This window comes from Xiphophorus couchianus, chromosome 9 (genome assembly GCF_001444195.1).
Source record: "Xiphophorus couchianus chromosome 9, X_couchianus-1.0, whole genome shotgun sequence".
NCBI classification, from domain to species: domain Eukaryota; kingdom Metazoa; phylum Chordata; class Actinopteri; order Cyprinodontiformes; family Poeciliidae; genus Xiphophorus; species Xiphophorus couchianus.
This window is the reverse complement of record NC_040236.1, coordinates 2,232,497-2,258,523: the sequence shown is the minus strand read 5'-3', so window position 1 is coordinate 2,258,523 and position 26,027 is coordinate 2,232,497. Positions and strand designations below refer to the sequence as shown.

At 39.9% G+C, this 26,027-nt stretch overlaps 2 protein-coding genes across 3 annotated transcripts; one reads left to right on the top strand and one right to left on the bottom strand.

Annotated features, from left to right (window-relative positions):
* The first annotated feature begins 101 nt into the window (after positions 1-101).
* Positions 102-12,758, top strand: chrm3b (cholinergic receptor, muscarinic 3b). 2 transcript variants are annotated; one of them, XM_028027123.1, is made up of 4 exons: positions 102-221; positions 3,361-3,656; positions 4,004-9,498; positions 12,138-12,758. In XM_028027123.1, exons 1-3 carry the CDS (start codon positions 162-164, stop codon positions 5,157-5,159), a joined length of 1,512 nt encoding a protein of 503 aa, XP_027882924.1. In that variant the 5' UTR covers positions 102-161; the 3' UTR covers positions 5,160-9,498; positions 12,138-12,758. The 2 variants fall into 2 exon arrangements, with proteins under 2 accessions (XP_027882924.1, XP_027882922.1); XM_028027121.1 differs by having other exon boundaries at positions 4,004-9,510; positions 12,150-12,758.
* On the bottom strand, positions 6,738-25,109 carry plcd3b (phospholipase C, delta 3b). The gene is made up of 15 exons (XM_028027120.1): positions 24,875-25,109; positions 21,679-21,846; positions 18,297-18,525; positions 18,033-18,162; positions 17,737-17,962; positions 16,880-17,081; positions 14,858-15,002; positions 14,247-14,399; positions 13,908-14,042; positions 13,597-13,750; positions 13,379-13,495; positions 11,334-11,512; positions 9,780-9,915; positions 9,558-9,707; positions 6,738-8,758 (listed from the first exon to the last, which is right to left on the bottom strand). Exons 1-15 carry the CDS (start codon positions 24,948-24,950, stop codon positions 8,670-8,672), a joined length of 2,289 nt encoding a protein of 762 aa, XP_027882921.1. The 5' UTR covers positions 24,951-25,109; the 3' UTR covers positions 6,738-8,669.
* Positions 25,110-26,027: the final 918 nt, after the last annotated feature.

The window sequence follows — 26,027 nt, the reverse complement described above, 5'->3', positions numbered from 1 at the left end:
TTTACTCTGCAGATTGAATTAGGATATAACAGATGTTTAAAATGCTTTATAACTGTACATTTTCAGGTGGCTCTTTCCAGCAATGGTCCAGATACTGGAATTTGCATAACATTAGTATTTTGTCAAGAAAAGGAGGAAACAATTCTGAGTCCGCTCTTAACATGACCTTCCAGCTGCCTGAAGAGGAATTTGATCCACTGGGAGGTCACACTGTGTGGCAGGTAACACATGGATAAAAACTTTACTTTCAACTCGGTTTTTTGACACTTTTATTCAACATATTTTCCATAATAACAGTTTAATTCGTCATTGGTAAAGGATCAATAAAATGACATGAAAATGGATTCTTTTAACTTGATATCTACAAATTTGTAATAATTCCATCATTCTTTTAAACATAATACCAACATGACTTTGACAGAAGCTTCTTCTTTTTCCATAAATGAGAAACTACAAAGTCAAGAGAAAATTCTTATGTTTATCTGCAGAAAACATTCAAGATTTGATTTGTTTCCAATTAAACATGATGGGAGTGAGACACACTAACACTGCTGACAGTCCTTTGAAACTCTGGGATTTTGACCTTTTTTATAAAGCAAAAGAGAAATAGCAGGATTTTGTTTTTAATTAGAATTTATTGTTTGTATCTGTACACATGTACAATAAGATTAAAGTCAACTCCAAAAACAGTGCAAAGAAAGAAATACATAGTTACAACAATATATACACATATATATGGATACACATATACACAAATATACATATGACCACTATATAATTAGTGTGTTGGGCTTCAGGGTGTTAAATGCTTTTGGGAAGAAGCTGGTTTTGAGTCTGTTTGTTTTTTATTGAATGCCTCTGTAGCGCCTCCCAGAGGGCAGCAGGTCAAACAGGATGAAGCCAGGGTGGGGGCTATCCTTGGTGATGGTCTCAGCTCTGCTGAGGCAGCAGGAGGTCAGTCAATGTTACTCTACAGCCTCACCCTGTTTGTAACAGTACAGCTGCTGTTCCATATGCTGTTTGTCAGCAGGCTCAACAGAAGGTCAACAGCAGCTTGGAGTTTAGCTTGTGCTTCCTGAGACTCTGATAAGGTGTCGCCACTTCTGAGCCTTCTTGATAACTGCTGTGATGTTTGCAGTAATCTGCACAGATGAGGACCCCAAGAAACCTGTAGGTGTGGATCCTCTCCACACTTGCTGTTAATGTAGAGAGGAGCTGGGTCGGTATTCAGCTTCCTGAAGTCCATGATGACCTCATTGGTTTTCTTAGTGTTCAGAGTGAGGTTGTTCTCTGAACATAAGGCTGCCAGCTTCAGGACTTCCTGTAGGCTGCCTCATCACCTTGTGAGATGAGTCTGACCACTGTGGTGTTATCAGCAAAACTGACGATGCAGTGGTTGTTGTTGTTGTGGGCTGGACTGACATCTTGGGGATGGAGGCAATAGAGTAGGTGGCAGTACACAGCCCTGTGAGGAGCCAAGTCTCAGTCTGGGGTCAGTTGGTGAGGAAGTCCTTTATCCACACATGTGAGAGGAAGAACACCCAGAGTGACCGGTTCAGTGATGAGTCTGTCCGGGGTTATTGTGTTGAAGGCTGAACTGTAGTCAATAAAAAGCAACGTCCTCTGTGGATCTCTTAGCATGATATGAACTGGTGAGAGTCGTAGTGTTGGAGCGTATGGTCTGTGATGTGCTGCAGAACTAGTCTCTCAAAGCACTTCCTAATTACAGGAGTCAGGGCCACCGGACTACACCGTGTTCCAAATTATTATGCAAGTGATATTTTCTCAGATTTTCTTAAATGGTCAATGCAAATGATGGTCAGTATAATTTTCAAGTCATGAACTATTACAGTATAAATCAAATTTTACTGAACAAAGCTCCCCATGAGAACAGTATTTTTTTCAAAAATAAAAAATTCAAAATGTACTGTTCCAAATTATTATGCACAGCAGATTTTCTAAACATTTTATGGATTATAAAAAACTGCAAAACGGTCATTCTTTGAATGTGCAGCATTAAGTGGTCACATGTACTACGAAAGCTATTTCAATCACAAACATCTTAACAGACCAAGTTCCATGTTAACATAGGAGCCCTTTTTGATATCACAGCACAATTTTTGCATCTATTGAACTTGTGAGTTTGTGGAAAGTTTCTGCTAGAATTTCTTGGCAGGATGTCAGAATACCTTCCCAGAGCTGCTGTTTTGATATGAACTACATCCCACACTCAGATCTTCTGAAGCTTGAGGAAACTCCAAAGGTTCTCAATATGGTTGAGGTCAGAGGAGGATGGTGACCACACATGAGTTTCTCCCCTTTTATGCCCATAGCAGTGGTATTCCTTGCAGCATGAGATGGTGCATTGTCATGCATGAAGATGATTTTGCTAAGGAAGGTACAGCTCTTCTTTTTGAACCATAAAAGAAGGTGATCAATCAGAAAGTCCATATACTTTGCTGAGGTCATTTTCACACCCTCAGGGACTCTGAAGGGGTCAACCAGCTCTCTCTCTCTCTCCCCATGATTTCGGCCCAAACAATGACTCCACCACCTCCTTGCTGATGTCACAGACGTGTTGGGATGTGGTGGCCATCCATCACCAATCCACTACTGCGTCCATCTGGACCATCCAGGGTTGCACAGCAGTCATCAGTGAACAAGTCTGTCTAAAAATGAATCTTCATGTACAGCTGGGTCCACTGAGACCGTTTCTGCTTGTGAGCTCTGTTTAGGGGTGGCCGAATAGTAGGTTCATACACCACAAGCCTCTGGAGGATCCTCCACCTTGAGGTTCTAGAGGCATCAGCAGCTTCAAATAACTGTTTGCTGCTTTGTAATGGCATTTTAACAGCTGCTCTCTTAATCCGATGAATTTGTCTAACAGAAACCTTCCTTATTCTGCCTTTATCTGTACAAACCCATCTTTGTTTTGAATCAGCCACAAATCTCTTCACAGTACGATAACACTTCAGTTGTTAAATATCTAATGTTTTCATACCTTGTCATACGCCACTACACTATCTGATGATTTTCCAGCAGAGAGATCCTTTCTGTTTCCCATATTGCTTGAAACCTGTGGCCTGGTAATAATGTGGAACATCCTTCTTAAGTAGATTTCCTTTAATTGAGCTCACCAGACAAACTAATCAACTGAGCTCTCTGAAATTAATTATAGTGATTCAAAGAGCCCTGACACACAATACCATCTATAAATTTAATAGCACAACAAAAAATGTCATCTTTATGACACTTAAATCCAATTTGCATAACAATTTTAAATATAGCGTATATTTTGGGAGTGCACCTAAATCTGACTACTTATTACTTTATTCGGTTACATCTCCTCTTCATTCCCAGGTCATCATCATCGTCTTCCTCACCGGATCCCTTTCTTTCGTCACTGTTGTTGGCAACATCCTGGTTTTAGTGTCCTTCAAGGTAAATAAGAGTCTGAAGACGGTTAACAACTACTACCTGCTCAGTCTGGCCTTCGCTGACCTGACTATCGGCACTTTGTCAATGAATCTCTATACTACCTACATCATCATGGGCCAGTGGGCTCTTGGGCCGGTGGTTTGTGACTTGTGGCTTGCGATAGACTATGTGGCCAGTAACGCCTCCGTCATGAACCTGCTCGTCATCAGCTTTGACAGGTAGCTGAAAGTATTTTAACTTACAATTTTCTTCTAAATGACTGTATGGTTTTGTCTTTTGCATTTAATTTTTTTATATACTTCTATGTAAATATGAACAATGTGACAGTTCTGCTATTATTGCTGTTTGGGCAAGACTCTCTTGTCATTCTCAAACCAATAAAAATGCAAGAAATCAAAAGAAAGACGCACACAGAAATATAAATATTCTAAATACCAAGTGGAGGCAGCAACACTCCAGTTGCCTGTGACAAAAAAGCACCACTGGAACTTTGTGGTTTGTTATATATCGTACTGCAAAGAACAAACAAGTTACAGTCTCTGTTTATTACTTTCTGTCTCCCCAGGTATTTTTCTGTGACCAGACCTTTGACCTATCGGGCCAAACGAACAACCAAGCGAGCCATGACCATGATTGGACTAGCCTGGTCCATCTCTTTCATTCTCTGGGCCCCAGCCATACTGTTCTGGCAGTACATTGTGGGTGAGCGCACGGTCCAGCCAAATGAGTGCTATATCCAGTTCTTGTCCGAGCCCATAATTACCTTCTGCACTGCTATTGCTGCGTTCTACTTACCAGTGAGTATCATGGCCATTTTGTTTTGGAAGATCTACCAGGAGACAGAGAAGAGAGCTAAAGATATACAAGGTCTCAAGGGATCTGGGTCAGGCACCAACCCGAGCCAGGCTCAGAACCTGGACAATGGCGGTGGAAAAGATGCAGTTGGCAGCCAGAGGATGTCATCAATCATGCTGCGCCAGATCAGCTCCCAAAGCGCCAGCAGTAGTGAAATCTGTTTGTCTTCTCCAGAGAGAAACAGGAACAATAATTCCACCTCACCAGGAGTGGAAAACCAAAAGTGCTGTAGAACGCTATGTTTTCAATTCTCAGCCTTCTGGACTCGTTTTCCTGCATCAAACAGATCTTGCAACACAACAACAAGTACAGTAGAGGAGGCCGAGCGCAGCAGCGTTAACGGGGACATGGCTGCTGCTTCAGAGATGAACAAGAACAGCCAACATTATGAAAGCGTCAAAGTTCAGAAAGGTTCAGATGGACTTACTCCCTCATCTTCTCTTGACCAGTCAGTTGCTAAGGCAACCAGAGATGCTGTGCTTGCCAAACGCTTTGCCACTAAAGCAAAAATAGAGATCAATAAGCGCAAAAATGAAAAAAAGGCAAATGAAAAGAAAGCAAATGAAAAGAAAGCAGCAAGAACTCTGAGCGCTATTCTGTTTGCATTCATAACCACGTGGCTGCCGTACAACATCATGGTGTTGGTCAACACTTTCTGTCAGGACTGTATTCCAGAATCTCTGTGGGCTCTGGGGTACTGGCTGTGTTATGTTAACAGCACAGTGAACCCCATGTGCTACGCTCTGTGTAACAAGACCTTCCGGACAACCTTTAGGGATATATTAATATGCCAGTGGAATCAAAACAGGAAAAAGCCCAATTTTAATCAAAGGCAGGCTGTTGGCTCCCGAAAGGAGCCTAGATAGATTGTAATACCAGATTGATCCATTGGGTGGAGATATTTTCTTTAGGTTTAGGTGTCATTAATTATCCCTCTGTGGAAAGAACACTCACCTGTTTCTTTATTTACTACCTAAACTTGTTTAGTTTATGGGTTTTACCACACCTTGTTGGGAAGGATATGCTCGATGTATTGACTGTAGCCCTGCATCAGAATCACAATTCCTTTATTATCACTGTACAAGACAGCACAACATTTTAAAAATAGCAACTCTCAAAAGCAGTGCAAATAAATAATATACATGTGTGTTCAAATATCAGTGGGAAATAATACCTTTTAAATATAGATTTAGTAAATTATATTTGAACTTGACAGGATAGACCTTGCTTACACTTGTATTCATATTTTTTGTTTTCATTTTTATAAACATATTAAGATTTAGTCAAAATAATTTCTATATTTGGCAACATTGTGGAGGTTTTAAGATGGACAGTGATTTTGCACTCAATAATCACATAAAAGCCACAGTCAAGTCTAGTTTTTATTATTTACAGAAAATAGCAAAGACAAAATCTCTTCTTTCAAATAAACAGTAATCCATACCTTCATTTCATCATGACTGGATTACTGTAAGCCCTCCACCACAAAGTCAGCCAGTCCTCACTTACAGTACATGTCTGCAGCTGAGGCAAAATGCTGCTGCCTGTCTTTTAACAGGAGCATGTAAGAGAGAACACATTACCCTGGTCCAGGCTTCTCTCCACTGGCTGCCCGTGTATTTTAGAGTTCATTTTAAAATCATTTTGTTTGTTTTTAAGATTTTAAACAGTAACAACCTTTCCTAATTTACCTTAATAAACAAATAAGATGATTTGGGACAGAATGACCTACAGGAGATGACATCACACATTGGAGGACAGATGAAGAGAGAAAAATGAGATTTGACAGAAGAGTGAGGATCCTGTCTGTGCCTCCTCACCAGGTGAATCAGGGCAGAATGACTGAAGACTGCATCTGGAGAGCTGGCTGCACCGCAGAGAGCTTTAAAAACTAGAGCCAGAGCTGCCTCATCATCTGTTATCAGATCCAGCACAGCTCTGTCACACACACACCACATATACACACCAAGAACCTGAAGTCCATGAATGCTGAGGAAAACATCCGTAAGATATCATGAATATCAGTAGTCACACTTGTACTGAAATGTAGTAATTTCTTTATTTAAAAATCAATCAGAATATTTTTTTTAAACTTCTAAATTCTTTTTTTAACTCATTATACAGTTGTTTCTCAGTTACTTATAATGGGACCATTTGCTATTGACTTTTGCTATTTGCTAGTTATTGCTATGCAGAAAGCAATGCAATAATTTAATTTTTAGTCAAACTATAATTTTAACAGTGAAAACATTTTTCTTACATTTACAGGAAATGACATCAGATTTGTTTCATGTTGCATCATAAGGCAATGTTCATAAGCTGCCAACCAGCAGCTCAGACGGTTTGGTTTTTGGTTTCGTGTTTCACCATAGACAAGTTGCTTGTAGACCCTGTAATGTGTGTGATCAGATCAGAGCTTTGCTGTGATTAAAGATTTCTTAGGGGTTAACAAAGGTTCATGATCTTGCTTTATTTGTACTCATGCTTATTTGTTGTTATCTACATTAACTGTGTAAATTCTGACATTCTAGAGGGTATAAACAAACAGCTGCTTAAAAGTGTAAGCTGTAGCAGCGATGACTTACTGATCTTTGTGGACAAAGGTCTGTGGAGGAACAGAAGTAACTGATCTAATATCAAATATTACACACAGCAATAAATTACAGCTTGTTTTATTCCATCTTACTTTTGTCTTTTATAGATTACAGTGTTCCTGTTTACAGTGATCCAAGTAGTTCTCCTATTTACTTACAATGAGTCAATATTTCTTGTAATGTGCTATAAAACAGTGTTCAGTAAGTCTTTAGGTTTTCAGAAAGTTAATTTGTTTTTCTTCAGATTACCAGTTAAAACTTAGCTATTGTCATTTTTGGTATAACCTTGCTGGTGCTAAAATACAAGTTTTCTTCATCCAACAGAGTAACTTCTGACAGAAATGGGAAATGTATTTCTGGAAGTCTACTGGTAAAACACTAGATACTGATAAAAACAGTTTTTCTAAAACGTTCCAAAAGACATGCAGGTGATGCTTTAGGAGCCTTTCCTCTTGACCATTTCTGTCAGAGTTGCAAAGTTTAAAACAATCAAAAATATAAATTGTTCCTCTAAAACTTGGTAAGGTCTTCGCTTCAAAACAAGTGAGAAAGTAGCCAATGAAAATATTTTAAAGGATCTTAAGAAAACCCAAAAAAATACCAAATGTGACCAATCTCCAACATGAATGGAAAGTCTTGTTCTCAAAGGAAAAATCTGCCAAAAAAAACAAGGGCAAAGATCTGATCAACTCATTCATTATGTGTGAATGTCTTTCATTCTGTGTAATCAAACACAGAAATGGTCAAACAAAATTATTGACAACGAAGGACAGGATTCATAAGACAGAAAGTTTGTTGAAACATTCACACGCACGTTTACAGCAGACCAAACGATGTTTCTTCCATCACCTTCTTTAAATCACATGACTTAAAGAACAGATATATTCATAGTACGTCTTATGTATAAAACATGAATAAGCACAAAATACACATAACATTAGCACAATAGCCTGTGATAACTTCCATGTCTGATAGAAAAAAACACTAGTTCGCCAGGATAAAGTGCTAGCAGCCAAGTGGCATGCTGCTCATTTCTACAAGAAGAATTTCAAGGGAAAATCAAACAGGATTAACTGCAAATAAATAAAGCATAACCACTTTAGGGCTAAATGAAAATATTTTAGGCAGAAAACAAACCTGAAGAAAATAAATCAAGTTAATCAACTTCAAGAATGAGTGAATAAAATATGATTGGACACAAGGTTAGAAAGAAGAAAACCTGACATTGATCCTAGGTTCATTTAGATCAGAGGTCTGCAACCTTCACAGCCAAACAAGTCAGCCAAATAAAACTCATCTAGAGCCATTAGAAAAAAGATAACTTATAGTTTTAGATAAATATCTACTCCAGAAAAGTTGGTGTTATTAAATTAACACAGTAAACAATTTTCAAGTCTTATTGAGATTAGATAAAAATACTTCATATTTCAAAACATGTAGACTGGATCAATGTCTTATGGAATAAAACAGTGTAAACAAAAATCATATGAGATATATCTGCCTTCAAGTATCCACCAACCACAGTGAATGTGATCTTTACAGGCATTCATTTGAACACGTGCTTCTTTAAAACCTTCCAACGTAGTGTCAACAGAAATCAACTGACCCAACAGAAATGCCCATAAACAGGATCCACCTGGATTATTCACAAGAGACAGTCAGGATCCTGATCCTGTAATTATATCCAGGCACAAATATCAAGTCTCCCACTTCCAATAGGGTGAAGAGGTCGTGCTCAGCTAATGGCTTGACCTATGATTGAGTTGAAGGTTCAGTTGATGATTAGGCAGGAGTGATTTTAACATGGATGAAGAGAGAGGCAGGAGAGAGGCTGGAGCCGTCCAGCTTCAGCAGGCGCACATGGCGATAACCTGCAGACAAGAGACACAGTCAAGATACAGCTAAGCTCACAAACCTACGAACCCTTAGCACGTCTTTGCTTCAAGCCTCCATTTTAAACTACATTGTATTGCCAAAATTATTTGCTCACCCATCAAAATTATTAGGATCAGGTGTTCCAATCACTTTCATGGCCACAGGTGTATAAACTGAAGCACCTCGGCATGCAGACTGTTTTTACAAACATGTGAAAGAATGGCTTGCTCTCAGGAGCTCAGTGAATTCCAGTGTGGAACTGACAGGATGCTCCACCATGGGTTTCCATGGTGGAGCATCTGCATCTAAGCCATACATCACCATGTGCAACACAAAGTGTTGTATGCAGTGGTAAAGTTTGGAGGTGGCCCCTTTCTCTTCCAACATGACTGTGAACCAGAGCACAAAGTAAGGTCCATGAAGACATGGATGGAGAGTCTGGTGTGGATGAACCTGACTGGACTGCACAGAGTCCTGACCTCAACCCTACAGAACACCTGTGGGATGAATTAGAGCAGAGAGTGAAAAGTCAGACCTTCTCATCCAACATCAGTATCTGACCTCACAAATGTGCTTCTGGAAGAATGGTCAAAGATCCCCCTAAACACACTCAGCTTGACAACAGCCTTGACAGAAGAGTTGAAACTGTTCTAGCTACAAAGTTGGACCAACGTCATATTGAACTCTATGGATTAGGAACGGGATGTGACTTAAGCTCATATGTGAGTCAAGGCAGGTGAGCAAATAGGTTTGGCGATATAGTGTACATGTGCACACACACACACACACACACACCTGTGCGAAGACTGGTGAAAGGTAGTGTAAACTGCCCCAAGAAGTCATTACTAGAGGTATAGTCATGATCCTCCACTACGAAGCGGACCAGAGCCAGGTCAGGTACGTGAACGGTGAAGTTAAACGTACAGTCCCAGCGTGGGTTGAAGCCTAAAACCAACAACAGTCAGTCAAACATGTAGCGTGTCCCTGCAGTTGGACACTCTCATTCACTGTTGATACCATTGTTGTCCACATGATGAGTTTTCTTCTTAATGTTGTCAATGGGAACTCCATGGATCTCCACCAACACCTGAGGGTCCACTATGGAGCTGGGTTTGTCCCACTCCGGTTTAGGTAGCTGCTGAGCTGAAATAACCTTCAGCACCAAAACAACAGAGAAGATACTAGTGAAGAATGGAATTGGTCATCTAGACCTCATTACTTTTAAAATAATTTTATATTTATTAAATCAGAAAACTCCTCTGAATTACAAGTGTCCTAGCCAACATAAATATTTGCAATGATGGTAAAAAGAAAGTTATTCCTCATCCAAAGCTAGAGCTTTATGAATCAGGACAGAAAAAAAATTATCTAGTCAGGTTCTGCATTCAAAATGGAAAATCTGAGTAGAAAAACAAAGTACACCACAGAAAGCTGCTGCATTTAAATAAACTTATTGTTACTCGTCTCTACTTATAGTGACGAATATAACAAATGATGTTTTGTTTTTCCGTTTTTTTTTTCTTCCCCAAACTCTGTCTTTATTACAAATTATTGAAATTATGAAATTATTAACATTTCCTAGAACAATCACATTCCTGTGTCCTTTCTTCTGCTACAAAAAACACACACAGCCTTCACCTGTGTAAAAAAAGGTATCAACTCTCACCAATCAATCCAGAGTGCAGCGATATACATTAAAAAACCCATTTCTCAAATAAGAGGATTAATTATGTTGAATACTGCAAGAGGGAGATGTAATAATGGACAAAACCTTAAGCTCACTCTAATGTGTTTTCAATAACTACTGTCCGACTGAATAAACTACAGTTTAATTGATTACATCGCAAGGGAGAAAAAGTAAAGTCTATAGTAATAATAATAATAATAACAATAATCATAATAATAATAATAATAACTCCTTTTTAACAGATAAAACAACACAATGTATCTCAGGGTACCAATGTTTAATCGGGGAGTGGAACGGAGCTAAAAAAGATACATGTAGCGATCTTCAGAACGGCCGTTATGCGACCGTTGTAGCTAAAATGTAGCTAACTGCGATCCTAACAAATCCTTTTTTTTCTTTATTTATTTTCAATGTTTCAGCACATCTATCAATCAAATTACAAATCATATCCAAATATACATTGTTACTCCACATTTTTAACGGGGGGCAGCCCTCACCAGCTTCACACTACTGACCTGTAATGACGAACAGTCAGTGAGAGAAAAAAAGGACAACCACCGTCTTCTTCCCCAAACTCTGTCTGAAGAGCGAGGGGCGGGGCTCCTCAATTCCGGTCTCCTGGTGAGACGTTGCCCGAACCTTCGTTACCCTTTTTTTTTTTCTCTTTTTTTTTTTTTAAAACCCATATATGTAATTAGTTGCAATACTATTAATTTCTGTGTGGTGGCGTATATTTTCTTAAACAGATTTTCTGGACTATCACCAAGTGATAATTGAATTCTCCCACTTTATGGTGTATCACATTATCATCAGCAGAATAAAAATGCTAAAGCTTACAGTTCTGTTTTTACATTTGTTCATGAAATAATAATGGTCCATCTTACCCGAACAGTGAGCAGCAGGGGTCTGTGGGCCGGACCACCTCCAACATTCTCCGGATTGAAGGAGGTGCTAGGCTGTCTCATGAAAGGGGGCTTTAGGACAAACCCACAAAGACCATTCTGCAAAAACCGGCCTTGATTTAGATCCATCGGCTCACCGGACGTCTGGAAATTCAGAGCAACTAGAGGACACATCACAGCAGAGTCAAGAGTTGTCCACTAGGGGGTGAGTTGTGAGACAACATGATTATTGAGGAACACATTCATTACTCTGCTAGATTAGATTGAACTACCAGGCATTTTCCCAATGGGCAGGTGCATTTCTTTAAGTCAGAGAGAGAGAGAAAGAAAAAGTGGGAGAGAAAGTGAGTGAGAGAGGGAGAGAGAGAAAATTTAGCACGTCAATCTCCACTCTGTCCATTTCTGTTGTTGTGTCCTTGGGAAGCCACTTCCCCCGCCTTGCCGCTGCATAATGGTCCAGCATAACGATTAGAGGACCACCGTCAGTGTGTGAATGGGTGGGTGGAATGACTGAATGTAGTGTGAAGCGCATTGGGAACTCTATCAAGTTCGGGGACCACTTGATAGAGTTCAAGTGTTGTCAATCAATCAGTTATCAGTATGTGACCTCACAAATGTGCTTCTGGAAGAATGGCAAAAAATCCCCTTAAACACACTCCTAAAGCTTCTGGACAGCCTTCCCAGAAGAGCTGAAACTGTTCTAGCTGCAAAGGTGGACCAACGTCATATTGAACGCTATGGATTAGGAAAGGGATGTGACTTAAGCTCATATGTGAGTCAAGGCAGATGAGCAAATAGGTTTGGTGATATAGTGTATTGAGACTCGTTCATAGGCATCAATTGCTGCTTTAAACCCCTACGAAAAACCTCTGATAGTGTCTGCCCCTCATGCAGCTGGACTCTCTCTCACACACACGTCTGTTTATTTATAGCTCTTGTGAGAATAGTGAAATCCATGATCAGCAGGCAGGTCTTTAAAGGTAAGAATGACAGTTAATGTAACCATTGTTACAGTTGTATACTTCATCAGATTGTTTGGAGAATTTCTTACGACTAATGGAAAATTAGGCAGATTTTTTAAAAGAAACAGCAGTCATTTTTTTGTCTAGCACTTCTACTGCTGTTCCAACAATTGGACAATAGTGATCAGTTTTAAAGGGTAGTTTCATAGACTTCTTTATATAGGATGTTGTAAGTATAATACATGGAGTAGGCGTTCTTTTAGCTCCGTCCTGTGGCACAATTGAGAACTACAATACCTAATATCATTTGTGTTGTACAGGTGATATTTTATTTCCAGTTGAACTTGTTTCTATGAATCATCCAGTTATTGATACCTGACACCTAATGTGCTATTGTTAGACATCATACTAAATTATGTCTATTGTTGGCTTACATGCTAGTGCAGGGGTGTCAAACTCAATTTCACCAAGGGCCACTTCAGCATATTGGCCACCCTCAATGGGCCACATTGACGGTATAAATCAGGAATGCCCAAGTGCAGTCCTCCAGACTGCAACTTTTAGATGTGTCCCTGCTAAAACATACCCCAGACAAAGAGTTGACTTCCCTCATTAGCAGCAACTCAGTTCTGTAGAGGCCTATGAATGAGTCAATGATCCAGGTGTGTTAGAGAAGGAACGCATCTAAAGTTGCAGAGTGATAGGTCTGGAAAACTAGACTTGGGCAACCCTAGCATAAATGTATGAAAATACAATGTTAAATATAAATTAAACAACACCTCATATTGTTCAACTTGCAGCATTCACACCTCATCTTCACCAGAAATGCAAATTTTTCTGGTCATGTTTTAACAAATATATATTATATATTGTGTTTCTTACATAAAACGTTTGACAACTTTCTTTCATTTTTGCTAAATTGCTTACCATCCTAATTGCAATCTAGGAGCACATATCTATGAAGATTGTTTGCAGAGATCTTTTCTGACCAATCATATTGGGCCAGTGGAAACTAAACCATCTGGCCAGATGTTTGCTCCAGGATTCCTGGTGTGCTGCTCTTACCAATTTGACAGCCAGTGTTCCACATCTCCTGAGGGTTGTAGTTGGACGACTGAAAGCGCTGGCCTGATGGGTAGATCCTGCTGATCTGGTGACAGTTGAGACGTACAAAATGCATCCCTGCAGCAGCAGGACAAGGAACACTCTTAGTTGACACTCTTTGCTCAGTGGTCTCAAAACTCTTGTCCTCAAGGACTGGAGGTTTTGAACAGAAATCCTACCTGAGTCCTTGCTGAGCCTGAGGGCTTCACTCTCAGAGAATGAACACATGTCAGTTGGCGGATTTTTGGCAGCATGTTCAAAACTTTTAAAGGGAACACTGCGAGTGTACACCACCAGCTCTGACAGCTCCGGACTCAACTTGGATACTCCTGGCTGGGGCCACAAACATTTATCACATTATTAAAAATGCTCACTCTTAATTTATCTTTTAATAAGTAAATAAATAAGTCATTTAATAAGTAAAATGCCAAAGTCTGTGACCAAATCAGAGTCAAAGTCTACTGAAGGGGAACCGCTGGTGCTATACCACCTTCTTGTCTTTCTTTCCAGAGGACTTGCCATAGCTGCCTTCCTCTTCTGATGAGTCCAAGTCTGAAGAACTGGACGGATATTCTTCCACCACCTTCTCCTTCTTACCCTTCACCAGGATTTTACCCTTCAGATCCTGCACATCCAACCAACATTCCACATCAACTTTCAACAGCAGTGGCCTTCAGAAAAGAAATATTCTTCCCTTTAACTTTGCTATTAGAAGTCAACAAATTAATTTTCAATCTTTTTGGACTTCAAGAAAGTACAAATGTCACTCTGTACAACTTCTGACCTTTAACACAAATGAAATAAGCTTCTGTTCAGTTACATTATCTACCTCTGGACTTGGCAAAGAAGTTGATTTCAGCCCAGGGAGGGGCTTCAGGAGCAGCTTGTCCCCCAGGATGGCTTTGAGGTGTCGAGCCATCACAGCCTGCTGCTCCACGGAGCAGTGATTCTCCAGAGACAGGATCAGAGGGTAGGGAGATGCCTGGGGGAGCCCAACAGTCAGAACTGCCTCAACAGGTCAAAGGTCAGCAAATATTTATTTGTATATTAAATAAATATTTTAGAAACTTATCTTTTAAATAAGTTAAATAAAGACTGCTTTATTTTACAATCAGAATTATTTTATTGTCTTTGAAAGCACAACAAAATGTAAAGAATAGCAACTCTTGAAGGCAGTGCAAATAAATAAATAATTACATTTAAATAAATCTAAAAATATACAGTAAAAACACAGAGAAACAACAGAGACATTCAGAACATGATGATCAGGATGAATTAGCAGTGTTCAGGGCAACAACAGCTCTTGGACAGAAACTGTTTTTGTCCATCTACTCTATTTATTTTGCCTATAGATTCTGTGTATCTATGGAGAATACATGGCAGTAGTGTAATGGATGGAGAGCAGGGGCTTGAGATATGGATGGATGTCGAGGTCCTCACCTTAAAGGCGTACTCGTTGATGGTCTTGATCACCTCCACAAAGGGCACTTTGGATGTGAGCGTGTGACCGTGATAGATGACGGGTTCTCCTCCGTCTCCATCCCAACAGTCCAGCTCCACACAGCGACAGCCATGACTCAGAGCTCTGACAGACACATCACAGAGGGCACATTCAGAAATTTTATATAAATACCAATTCCTGTGAATCTTAATACTGAGATATTGAGACAACAAAGAGTGTTTTTATTTTCAACTGCAACTTCACTAATATTCTTAGAGAAAGACTATCAGACGTGGATCTTGTACATGAAATCTATTCTGTTTTAAAGTTTTGATATAAGAAAACTAACAGGGGATGAAGGGTCAAATTATGATATTAACAATTAAATCCTCTGGCTAACATTTAAATCCATTGTATTTTTGTTTAAAAAACAAAACAAAAACAAAAATATCATGCCAGATTACAAAGCCATATCTATTTCTGGTTTTGTATTCACAAATGTATTCACCCATTTGTAAAAATGTTTTAAGTTAAATAATTTTATTTAAGGAAATGCTTAAATGTTGCAACAACACAAAAGACTGATCTTTATACCAATATGTTAATAGCTTAAGTTAAGATTTGAAATTGAACACTGCAACAATGTCTTCATAAGTCTGCCTAAAAAATCAATCCTCCAGCTGCAGATGATCCAGAACGCTGCTGCTCACGTTCTCACTAAAACCAGGAAGATCGATCACATCACCCAGTTCTAAAGTCCTTCCACTGGCTCCCTGTAGATCAGAAAATGCACTTTGAAATGTATTTGTTAGTTTATAAATCACTGAATGGCTTAGCACCACAATGCAATAAACATCTACTGTTGTTGTATCAACCTTCCAGGTCAACTCTCAGGTCTTCTGGTTCTGGTTCTGCTCTGCATCCAGAACAAGAGCCAAACATGAGAAGCAGCATTCAGCTTCTATGCACCACAAATCTGGAACAGCTTCCAGAAAACTGCAAAACAGCTGAAACACAGAGTTCCTTTAAATCCAGACTGAAATCTCACTTGTCTCGAGTTTCCTTTGATTCACGGTCACTGGAACATTAACCAACATTTACTGTGTATTGAGGAGTTTGACGACTGAACTCATCAACATTTAATGTTTGTTTCTGGTTTCTCAATTATTGACTCCATGGTGTTTTTTATTATTTCATTTTTGTGTTTTTATGATGTAAAGCACTTTGAACTGCCTTGTTGCTGAAATGTGCTATACAAATAAACTTGACTGATTGTCATCCTGTAGCCCAAAGGTTCCTGTTTCAAACCTGGGGTTGCTCTAGTCTGCATTGGTTTGTTCTCAGGATACTCTGGTTTCCTGAGAACAAACCATGTCTCTAAAACTAGCATATAGGTTTACTACTCTCTCCAAATTGTTTGTAATAGTTAGTGGATCTTTATCTTACTTAATGCTGGATTCTTGCAAACAAATAATCATTAAAATGGGTTCTTTTAAATGAAACGAATCCACTAGAACCGGCTCACTTCAAAGAGCTATAAATCCCATCTTTTCTCTTTGGGCAGCAAGTACCAAAATTTACAGCCTAAAAGTAACTAACACAAACTGTGTAAAGCCAACAAAATCAATTCTAGCTTTTCATGTTAAAATGCCCCTGGGTAAGACACCTAACCCAAAATTGCCAACCAATCTGCACATGCATGTGTCAATAAGTGAGAGTGATTGGGTACTAGTACTAGAAAAGCATTGTATGCATTTATTATTAGTGATTTGCCCAATTCCGTCCTCTCACTGGCTGAAGCCCGTTCATCCTGTTACCTCTCTGAAATGTTTTTTATTCCTTCTCACAAAACTTCACTGGAGTAGTTTTTTCAAGTCCCAACATCATTTATAAACTGCTCTGCCACCTGGCATGAAGGATTATGAGACGTCGATGAGACAGAACATGAGCAAATTAGACTCATTGTCCAGGTTTTCAGTTCTCCTTTTAACTGTGGTGATGTCTTACAGGATGCTGCTCACCGTATGTACGACTCTGTGCTGCTGTCCCCGGTCAGCTGGTCCTTGGTGAGGTAGGTGTTGTGTGATGAGGAGATGAAGTAATGTGACAGCGGCTGGTTCATATCTTGGTAAACTCTTAGGTGTTCGGGGTTAAACACACAGTTCTCCTTAGACAGCATGTAAATGGTGAAACCATTAGGGGTCATGAACTGGTTTCTCTGAGCTGCAGAAGGTAAATGGTACAAATAAGATATGATTAAATAAATTCAGTAAACAATCAGACATAAACAATCATAGTACCCCTGTCTCTTCCTGAGGGTAAATACTGTCAGTAAGATGTTCATTAGGAGGGTAGTTTAATCACAGCTGAACCCAGATATAAAGATGCTCTGTCTAAAAAGACAAAATCCGACTAAACATTTCCTGTTTTGGGTCAATAAAGATGAAGTAAATTATTTAAGCTTCTTAAATACAATAATATTTTTTCCAGCTTAAAGGTTGACTTACTAGTATTTCCTGAGTGTGACTGGTATGAGTTGTGCTTTCAGCTCTGAAAGCACAAGTAATAGAACAAAACCACAACTGAGGATTGTGGTTTCGTTATGATCACTCCTTAGCATGGACTTTGGTTATCTTAAGCTAAGTGTCAATAATTGATGCTATGCTTTGTATCATTGTCCACCGGGCTGACTCAAGCTTCAACTTCCATGCTTTAGTCTTAACATGTCATTTTCACATTTAGCCTGAAGGCAATGTCATCTTAGCCTAAATAAAAACAGAAAATGTTTATGTCAGGCAGAAAGAATTAACTGTTTTTGACTCTGGTTTCAACTGTAAATGTTTGAACATAGTAGTTCCTAATTAATAAGTTTGCACACCCCACTCATTGAGTTCGTAGGTGAGGATGAGGCTCTGAGAGTGTGTCAGGGAGGCATCCTCCCCCTGCTCCCTCAGGAAGTCCCTCAGGTCCACAGTGGAAAGGACACAGCTGTTGGCAGAGTAACGAATGAAGACAGCATCCAGCTCTGGTCGCCGTAGCAACTCCTTGCAGAACACTTCGATCTCCTCATGGTCTAGACGTCCATCAGCAGACCGATCACATTTCTGTGGGTCAGACAGAGCCAGGCTGTAAGTGTTGTGGACCAACAGACGGTCACAGCTGTGGCGGCTCTACCTGGAAGAGGCTGCGAGCGTACTGATCACTAAGGTCAACATTGATCATCCGCAGCAGCGTCTGCACCTCCTCATAGCTCATCTTGTCATCACGGTTCTGATCAGCTCGACTGAGATAAGCATGGATCCAAGTGACACAAACATGGTTAAGGAGGCAGCTGCTGCATTTCCACTTATACTTGATTTAATATAGACAAGAAACATGGAAAACAGCTTAGCTCTGATGTTTGTGTTGGAAGTTTTGAGCTGAGCAGTTGAAGGATATTGGTCAAGTTTCTCTTTGTGGGTCATGTTGTCCACTCTCTCCTGCAGAGTGCGGATGCCTCGGACCCAATGCTGGGCCTCCTCCTGACTGCTGCACAGGAGATCCAGGCTCTTCCGAGGTCCTTTGAAGACCACCGTCAAACATCGACCCTCTGGCACTGAGTCTGCCATCCGCCGCAGGGTTTCTGACTGGCAGCCTTCACGAACACACTCTACTTCCATGACAGAGACTATGGGATGGAAAGGCAGAGTGGAGGAACAAGAATAAGGAGAATGGAGAATCTTTTATCAGGAGATATTTAGTCCAAGAGCAGAAAATCTGTGGCTTGCTTCAGGAGAAGAAGTAAAAACAGATTTTTGAAACAAAGTGGGACCTATGGAAGTGCTTTACAGCAGAGCAAGTTTACCTAGTCTAACTCACATACATGCACACAACTTGCCGTTAAGTTCCTTGCCCAGAGGCGTGTGGCAGGGAGGAGGCGGAATCAAATCTACAACTTTCTGATTGCACTGCACCACTGTCAATCTATTCTAGGTACATAGCTCTGTTATAGATGTATATGCACAGTAAAAAATCCTTGATTGCAAATAAAATAGATACAACATCACACTGGCACATTAGCTCTTAATTTTGCTTTTAAACATTTTAGCATGTTATAAGTGAAATAATATGCCAATGTAACTAGTACCTTTTCATTAATATTAAGAAACGATTGACTTAAAACTAGCTTGTAAGTTAGTTTTGTCTTATTTCCTTCTACTAAGATATTTGCACTAGAAACTATAAAAATACTTGGTAAGATTTTGTGTTTCTGCAGTGTATCAGTAACTTCAGTTGCAAACATACCAGACTGTTCAGAAAACACCTTCAGCTCTGACAAACAGAAAAGTGGTGTCCAGTAAGCATGGATAACCAGATGCCCTGTAACCTCTGCAGCAACAATCAACAGATGCCTAATCAAAGGGTCAAAGGTCACTTCTCATCAAAATAGGCCTTTAAAGCTACACTTTCTGATCATGAATAAAAGGTTTATACTCTGAATCAGAGCTGACAGAGTTTTTTAGATGACAAAGCTTTCCTCTAAACAGGTCCGGTTGTGAGTAGCCGTCAGTTCGGCTCTTTAGTAAAATTCGTCTTCTATTCTTCCAAACTGACACAGCTTCACTGTCAGACTGCTGTGAGAACTCCGGTAAAGTCTCCTATAAAAGCCAAACTTGTCCTTTAAACTCTTCCAAATTAAACAAGAAGACAACCATGCTCCTTAAATGTGCTCAGGCGGTCTCCAACTGAGCTGGGGTTTCTAATTTCAACCTTTGATTCTACTTGACTGAAAGCCAGAGGGGCGAGGAGCTAAGGAGTTGGGCCACCCAGCTGCGCTACAGCCAGCCCCTGGGATCTAAACTAAGTGGCACTAATTACATACAGAACATGAATGATAGGTTCTCACTGTGTGTTGTCCACATGTTGATCACTGGCATCTGCAAACTTTTTTTTTCACAAACATAAGCGACAATCTGAGTGGTTTTTGTGTGATTAAATCAATTAGGATCAATCGAAAGGTTCTGACTTAAAATTGGACAATCTACAACATTCAAGAAAACCCCATAGGCCCTGGGGGTCCCAGAGCTCAGAGGTCACATCTCAGAAGACCTGCTTTACTTGTCAAGTTAAAAAAGGGTAAAATCTTCTGGTAATGATATGGCATCAAACCACAGACCCTCCCAGCTTCCAGTGTTCTATAATCTAAATGTTTGAACTGCAACAGGATAGGCGAGCATCTTAAAATAAGCTCCAACTCTGTAATCAAGGTAGGCTCCCCTTAGATGGTGCAGCAGGGACTGGGTACTCCGAATGCAGCAACTAGCATTTAAGACCAACCAAAATAGACACACTGTACTGATGTTTTACAGAACACACCCAGCAGCAAGTGCTATGTCCTACAGGCATGGCTCCCGAAACTTAAACAAGGTCTCAACAAGAACTGGAGCTAGAAAATGTCTACAACTGCAGCAAAACACGACTCAGCATATGCTGTTTCATGATTTTCAAGAAAAACAAAAACAAGTCAGTAAACCTTTGTTAAAGGTATAAAATCAATTAGCGGTTCACAAGAGCCAACAAGGCATAGAAAACAAGAGACTTTGATATAGAACAAATTTAAAAATACATGTTTTTAGCTGTCACCAGAGAACCTGAAGGTCCAGGTGTCTCCTTCATCCCAGACTGGACCTGCACTCTGCAAATGCTGTGAAACTGTTTGACTGGAACAGCGAGTGTTAAACTAGGGATGTGGGCTGACATCCATCTTTTATCTTACACCTTCTGCCTAGTGGGGTCAGCAGGGGTGCTGGTGACTATCAGTGGTCAACAGCCAAGAGGCGGGGTCACCCTGGACAGGTCACCAGTCCATCTCAGGACAACACAGAGACAGACAGGACGAACAATCATGCACACACACACACACACACACACCCACACGCACACATACCCCTAAGGAGAATTTAGAAAGACCAGTTAACCTAACAGTTATAGTTTTGGACTGTGGAAGGAAGCCGGAGTACCTGGAGAGAACCCACCATGCACAAGGAGAACATGCTAACTCCATGCAGAAAGACCCCGGGTCGGGAACCTTCTTGCTGCAAGGCAACAGAGTTACCAACTGTAGCAACTGTGCAGCCCTATCGATAAACAATATTATTTCTTTTGTTAACTAATATTTACCAATATTATATATATTTCCCTACACTTTGGACACAGTGTTAAAGCAACCACACACATTGATTTTCTGCTTTGGTTAAACACCTCAACAATGGCTCCCCCCCCGACTCCCAACACACAAACAGTCCAGTCTTATTAATTGGACCGATACAAATATGAAAAGCTGACTAACAATGGACGATACCGATGTAGATGCTGATTTATTGTGCATCCTTATTTTAAACCCAACCAAAACTTTCCTTTCTCTCTGCTGCCTTCTGTTGCCCTGGTCAAAAGAAGGAACATTGATATTTCCATGTTAGACATCCCTGGTTCCTTTGTAGAGACTGTATGAGTTCTAAAATGTAGCTGCTGTAACAAACTCATCAGTTGTAGATTTAATGCTGAAAATTAGAGCTTTTTTTTCTACACTGTTGTTGAATGAAATGAATCAACCCTGCTGCAGAGTTAACAGTGAAACACTGTGTGTACTGTCATAATGGATCTAGCCTGGATTCCACCAAGGAAGAACTGAAAAAATAAGACCAAGAAAATACTGACTGTACTGAAAAAATATTCTTCAGATCATGAAAATAGCTCGGGGTTTTCTGTGTCTTTGCTACAGTATGTCATGTACCTTCCTGTAAGAACTTTGTCTAGATGTGCAAGAGAGAAACGAACTCACAGGATTGTTGCTCCTTGGCCCGGCTGGATGTCTTCTGGGATTGACACCAGACAGTCACACCATCATCCAGAAGCTTCAAGGTTCGTTGTTTTTGCCAGCGAGCTGATCGAACCTTCACCATGCTGGAACCCTGCAACATCTGCTTCACATCTTCATCATCCTGAATCCCTGGGAAGAACAAGGACACAGGAAGAAAGACATATGATCCCAACCTGAGTTTGGTGTGGACATCTGGTTATTGCCAGAGAGTGTATGGTAGTGAATCTCATGAGAATCAGTGTAGAGATCCTGTTGATAGCTGCAGACTGCTATCCTCTGTTACTTAGCAAGGCACTTCCTACATCTGATCTGACCATGCAAAACAGACAGCAAGCAATTAACAGTACTGAACACTGTAACTTTAACAACCTCTAACAACAAACTGTAAAGTAAAATTTTACCAAAGCTGTTAAAGAAGGTTGTAACAACCATATTTTGGCAGTTGCTAAGAAATCTATTACAACAAAATGGAAATCTGATGCCCCACTTCTAATTAAAATATGGCTTTGTGAAATCAATAGCTGTGTGATCTTAGAGTAAATAAGCTATTGGATGCAGGGCAGAAAACCTTTTATAAAATACGGCAACAATTTTTAAGATATATGCAAAACTTACCTGCACACTGGATTGACTAACCTTCCTGTACTTGAACTGGGCTTGACAGTATTTATGAACAATAGTGATACAATCTGTCCCTCACTGTATCTCTGATTCCTATATAATTGTATTTAACCCTTAATGATTACTCGTACCCCATGCTTTTTGTCTTTTTCTTGTTGTGTTATGTCACTGTAAAAGTATTTTATTTAAAGTATGTCTACTTAATTGATATTGTTCTCGATCCTGTGCCAGTTAGTAATTGTAATTTTTGGTATTAAAAATATCCAATATAACGTATTGTGAAAAAAAAATCTACAAATTTACTCGGCACCTCTGCCTTACTTCATTTGGGGGCATCAGCATGATAAAATAATGCTATATTTTCTATTTTTAAATATTTTACCATCACAAGTCATTATAATATATATGTATTCTGGTCCTACTCGGCGTCAAGAAAGACACACAGACCTCCCTCCACCATCACCTCTCACTGCTTGATATAGAGGTGCATCGATACATTGGACAGATGATAAATCAATGCAGATTTTCTTAATTTTGGGAGATCTATGATCTTACTTACACCGATCTTATCATCCTCAGTAAAGATCTAAAAGTCAGCCACAGTCCTCTAGTGCTCTGCTTTGAGAGTCTGAATTACAGACCCACCAGGTCATGTCTGCATGTTTGCAGTTCACAATAGTCATTACACTGTTGGTAACCCAGGGACTTCGTTAGCAACATTTCAGAAAAGAAAATCAGTGTTCTCCAAAATCTGAATTGGCATGTCAGGCTTTTTAAAAGATCAGTGATCAGCGATTGGCCAGAAAACTGCAATCAGAGCATCCCCAATATTATCAATAAGCAGAGTGAGAAGACATATGCCACTTGCAATAATGATTCTAATACAATATTGTGCAGATCTTACTCTGTATTTTTCAATGTAATACTATTGATTATCCTAGGAAAAATGGATAATAGTAAGAACAGAAGAGAGGGTGCAACAGCAGACAATGGGATTTAAGTCTTAATTCCCTGGTCAGTGTCAGGGTCCCATCGTTCCAGCCTCTGAGTAAATACAGCTCTAATTCTGGTGCCAGGATTCAGATGAGGACTGATCCAGGACCTAATTCTCTGCTGCCAGTCCGAAGGATTATTACTACTCTGACTATCTTGGAACAGATTAGCAGGAAAGAACTCAGATGTCTGAACACACAAACAGCAACATGTTAAAAGATCCTGTGCACTACCCACACAGACTGTAGTTAGGCATGCATGAGATGTAATGTGCACTCACTCCAATTACACATAGAGTGTCAGTGGTTTAGTCTGAAAGTGTTCAAACAAATAAGTAGATGAATCATCACTTCACTGAACAGAGCTGAAGATCAATGCTTCCTCTGATGCTGAAGACTGCATGAAGTTTGCTGAACCTTCAGCAACAGCCCAGTAATATCAGACTCAGACACACATGGTAATAATCAGTGCAGTTCATGAACACTGGAAAATTAATCTCGCTTCGCATGCAGGTGAAGCTCCTCTGAATATATTTAAATGGTCGGTGGAAGTAGGAAATTTAAAAATAACCCATAAAATGCAGGCATTAAGCCCGCAGTGTACCATCACATTATTAAACACTGTGTGCTTCATTTAATGACCTCTTCAAACCTGGCAGTACAAATTCTGCCAACAAACCTTTTTGCTCACAGCAGTAGAACGCGTTCAAAGAAGCAACGATCCAGCAGAGTGGACAACAACAGAGGAGTCATACTTCAAATAGGAAAAATTTGTCAAAAGGAAAAATATGCAAAGATCTGACAGGAGATTAGAGAAACTTCATTGTGTAGCGTTTTCCACATTTGGGAACAAAGTGAGTCTCTGACAGTTTTAGTGCTGCAATAACTCACATGCTGGTCCTGGAGGAGTGAATGACTCCATGCAATCTGCTGGGTTAGCTTAGAAAGAAACGTTTTAATCTACTTTCAATAATTAATCAAGTGTAATGTACAGTTTAATAAAGGGTCAGTTGGAATGAATGTATTATTGAATTGAAATATTTTTATAAAATGCCTTCAGAGGACATTGTTGTGAATTAGCGCTATATAAATAAACTGAATTGAATTTAACTGAAATGGCCAAACTTGGCCATAAAGACATAATTGTATATACGTTTTTTCAATACTAATATATTTGTACTAAGCTGTAGTTAAAAACAGCAACTAAGTTAATGTTCATGTGCAACATTTTGGAAATATGTAGTAATTAATATGAAATGACTAAAAACATGCTGCTGTTGTTTGAAAGCTCCAGCTGCCTCCTCTCCTACCAGTGTTTCTGGATTCAGAGCGCCTCAGCCCAGCAGTAATCCCTTCTGCTCCAGTTGAACGGAACATTGGTCGGTCCTGGACGGTTTCCCTGCTGAGAATCTGCAGCCTTCAGGATGACTACAGCACAGCGCTGTGATTGATCCTTTGAGTCTCAAACGAAAGAGACGACATGACGGTTCCAGGTTCTGCCAAGCGCTCTGAGATTGTCTGGGCCAAAAGAGGAAAACACTCACCCAGATTCCTCAGGGGATCGATGGCCTTTGGTTCGGACGTCCCGGCCCGGTTCTTCTTGTGTTTGGCGCCCAGCATGATGCGCAGAAGCTCCGGCCGCTCCGTCTATGTGAGCCGCAGGGTGGAAGACGGCGAGTCGGCGCTCCGCTGGCCGCTCCTCAGCATTTTAACCTGCTCAGGGGTCTGAGAGCCCCACTTCTTCAGAATGATGTCACTGGCATCCATCTGACGTCAGAGCCGACTAAGTCCTCCTCAGCAGATTTTCAAAATAAAACGGGGGGAACTATAGTACGCTGTTGAACGTTGCCCAGTTTTCTTTTTCTGAGCAAACCGATAAAAGATTTTGAGCCGGTACGCAGCACCGGGAGAACGGCTGCAATAAAGCCTCATTCAGAACGGCTGCACTTCGAGTCACAACAGTTCTGTAGGGAATTTCAAACACGACTTAATTTGTTTAGAAATAGCTTTTTGTCTTATTCCCAATTGTTTCTGAACTGTCCATGCTGCTGGAGCCTCTCTCTCTCTCTCTCTCCTCCCGGAGCTCGTAGTTTTCATCAGCAGCCTTCAGACTGCTCTCCGCTATGTTTAGCGCCTGTCTGATTATTACAAAATTAGACAATTAAAATTAAAAGCAAAAGGAGAGTATCTAGTTGTGCTTTATGTTATTTTGCTCAATTAAAACAACACAGCACAACTCCAAAACATCTGCTTATTAACTTATAACCGGAGATTTCACTGGTGTTAAATTATTATAGTACGCGCGTTTTTCTCTAGAAAACGGTGAATCCTGATCGGATTGGTGTGTTTGATTTATGGACTGGGGCATTTTACACAGGTGGTTTGCACAGGATGAGTAATAAATCGCTTATCATTCATAGACTTTAAAATAAAAAACGGGAAAACACCGCGGGACAGTGAATTTTTAATTCAAGCGAAAGTGCAGAAAACAATAACTAATTTGTTCCAAAGAAATAACAGTGATGCTAAATTAATTTATAAAAAATACAAATACAGCTACTAATATTAAAAGTAACAAGTACCTCATTACAATTTTACTTTACTTACTTTTTGATGAGCAAATTTCTGCTCATCACAAATGAGAACACATTGGTCTCAAACTGTTGTTATTTAAAGGAGCACATTTATAAATAAAAA

Coding starts and splice junctions, on each gene's coding strand:
- chrm3b (XM_028027123.1), top strand. CDS start 162: ATGACCTTCCAGCTGCCTGAAGAGGAATTTGATCCACTGGGAGGTCAC. Junction 222..3,360: donor GAGGTCACACTGTGTGGCAG/GTAACACATGGA, acceptor CTTCATTCCCAG/GTCATCATCATCGTCTTCCT. Junction 3,657..4,003: donor CTCGTCATCAGCTTTGACAG/GTAGCTGAAAGT, acceptor CTGTCTCCCCAG/GTATTTTTCTGTGACCAGAC.
- plcd3b (XM_028027120.1), bottom strand. CDS start 24,950: ATGCTGGGCGCCAAACACAAGAAGAACCGGGCCGGGACGTCCGAACCA. Junction 14,400..14,857: donor TCAACGAGTACGCCTTTAAG/GTGAGGACCTCG, acceptor GGGCTCCCCCAG/GCATCTCCCTACCCTCTGAT. Junction 9,708..9,779: donor TCATCATGTGGACAACAATG/GTATCAACAGTG, acceptor TGTTGGTTTTAG/GCTTCAACCCACGCTGGGAC.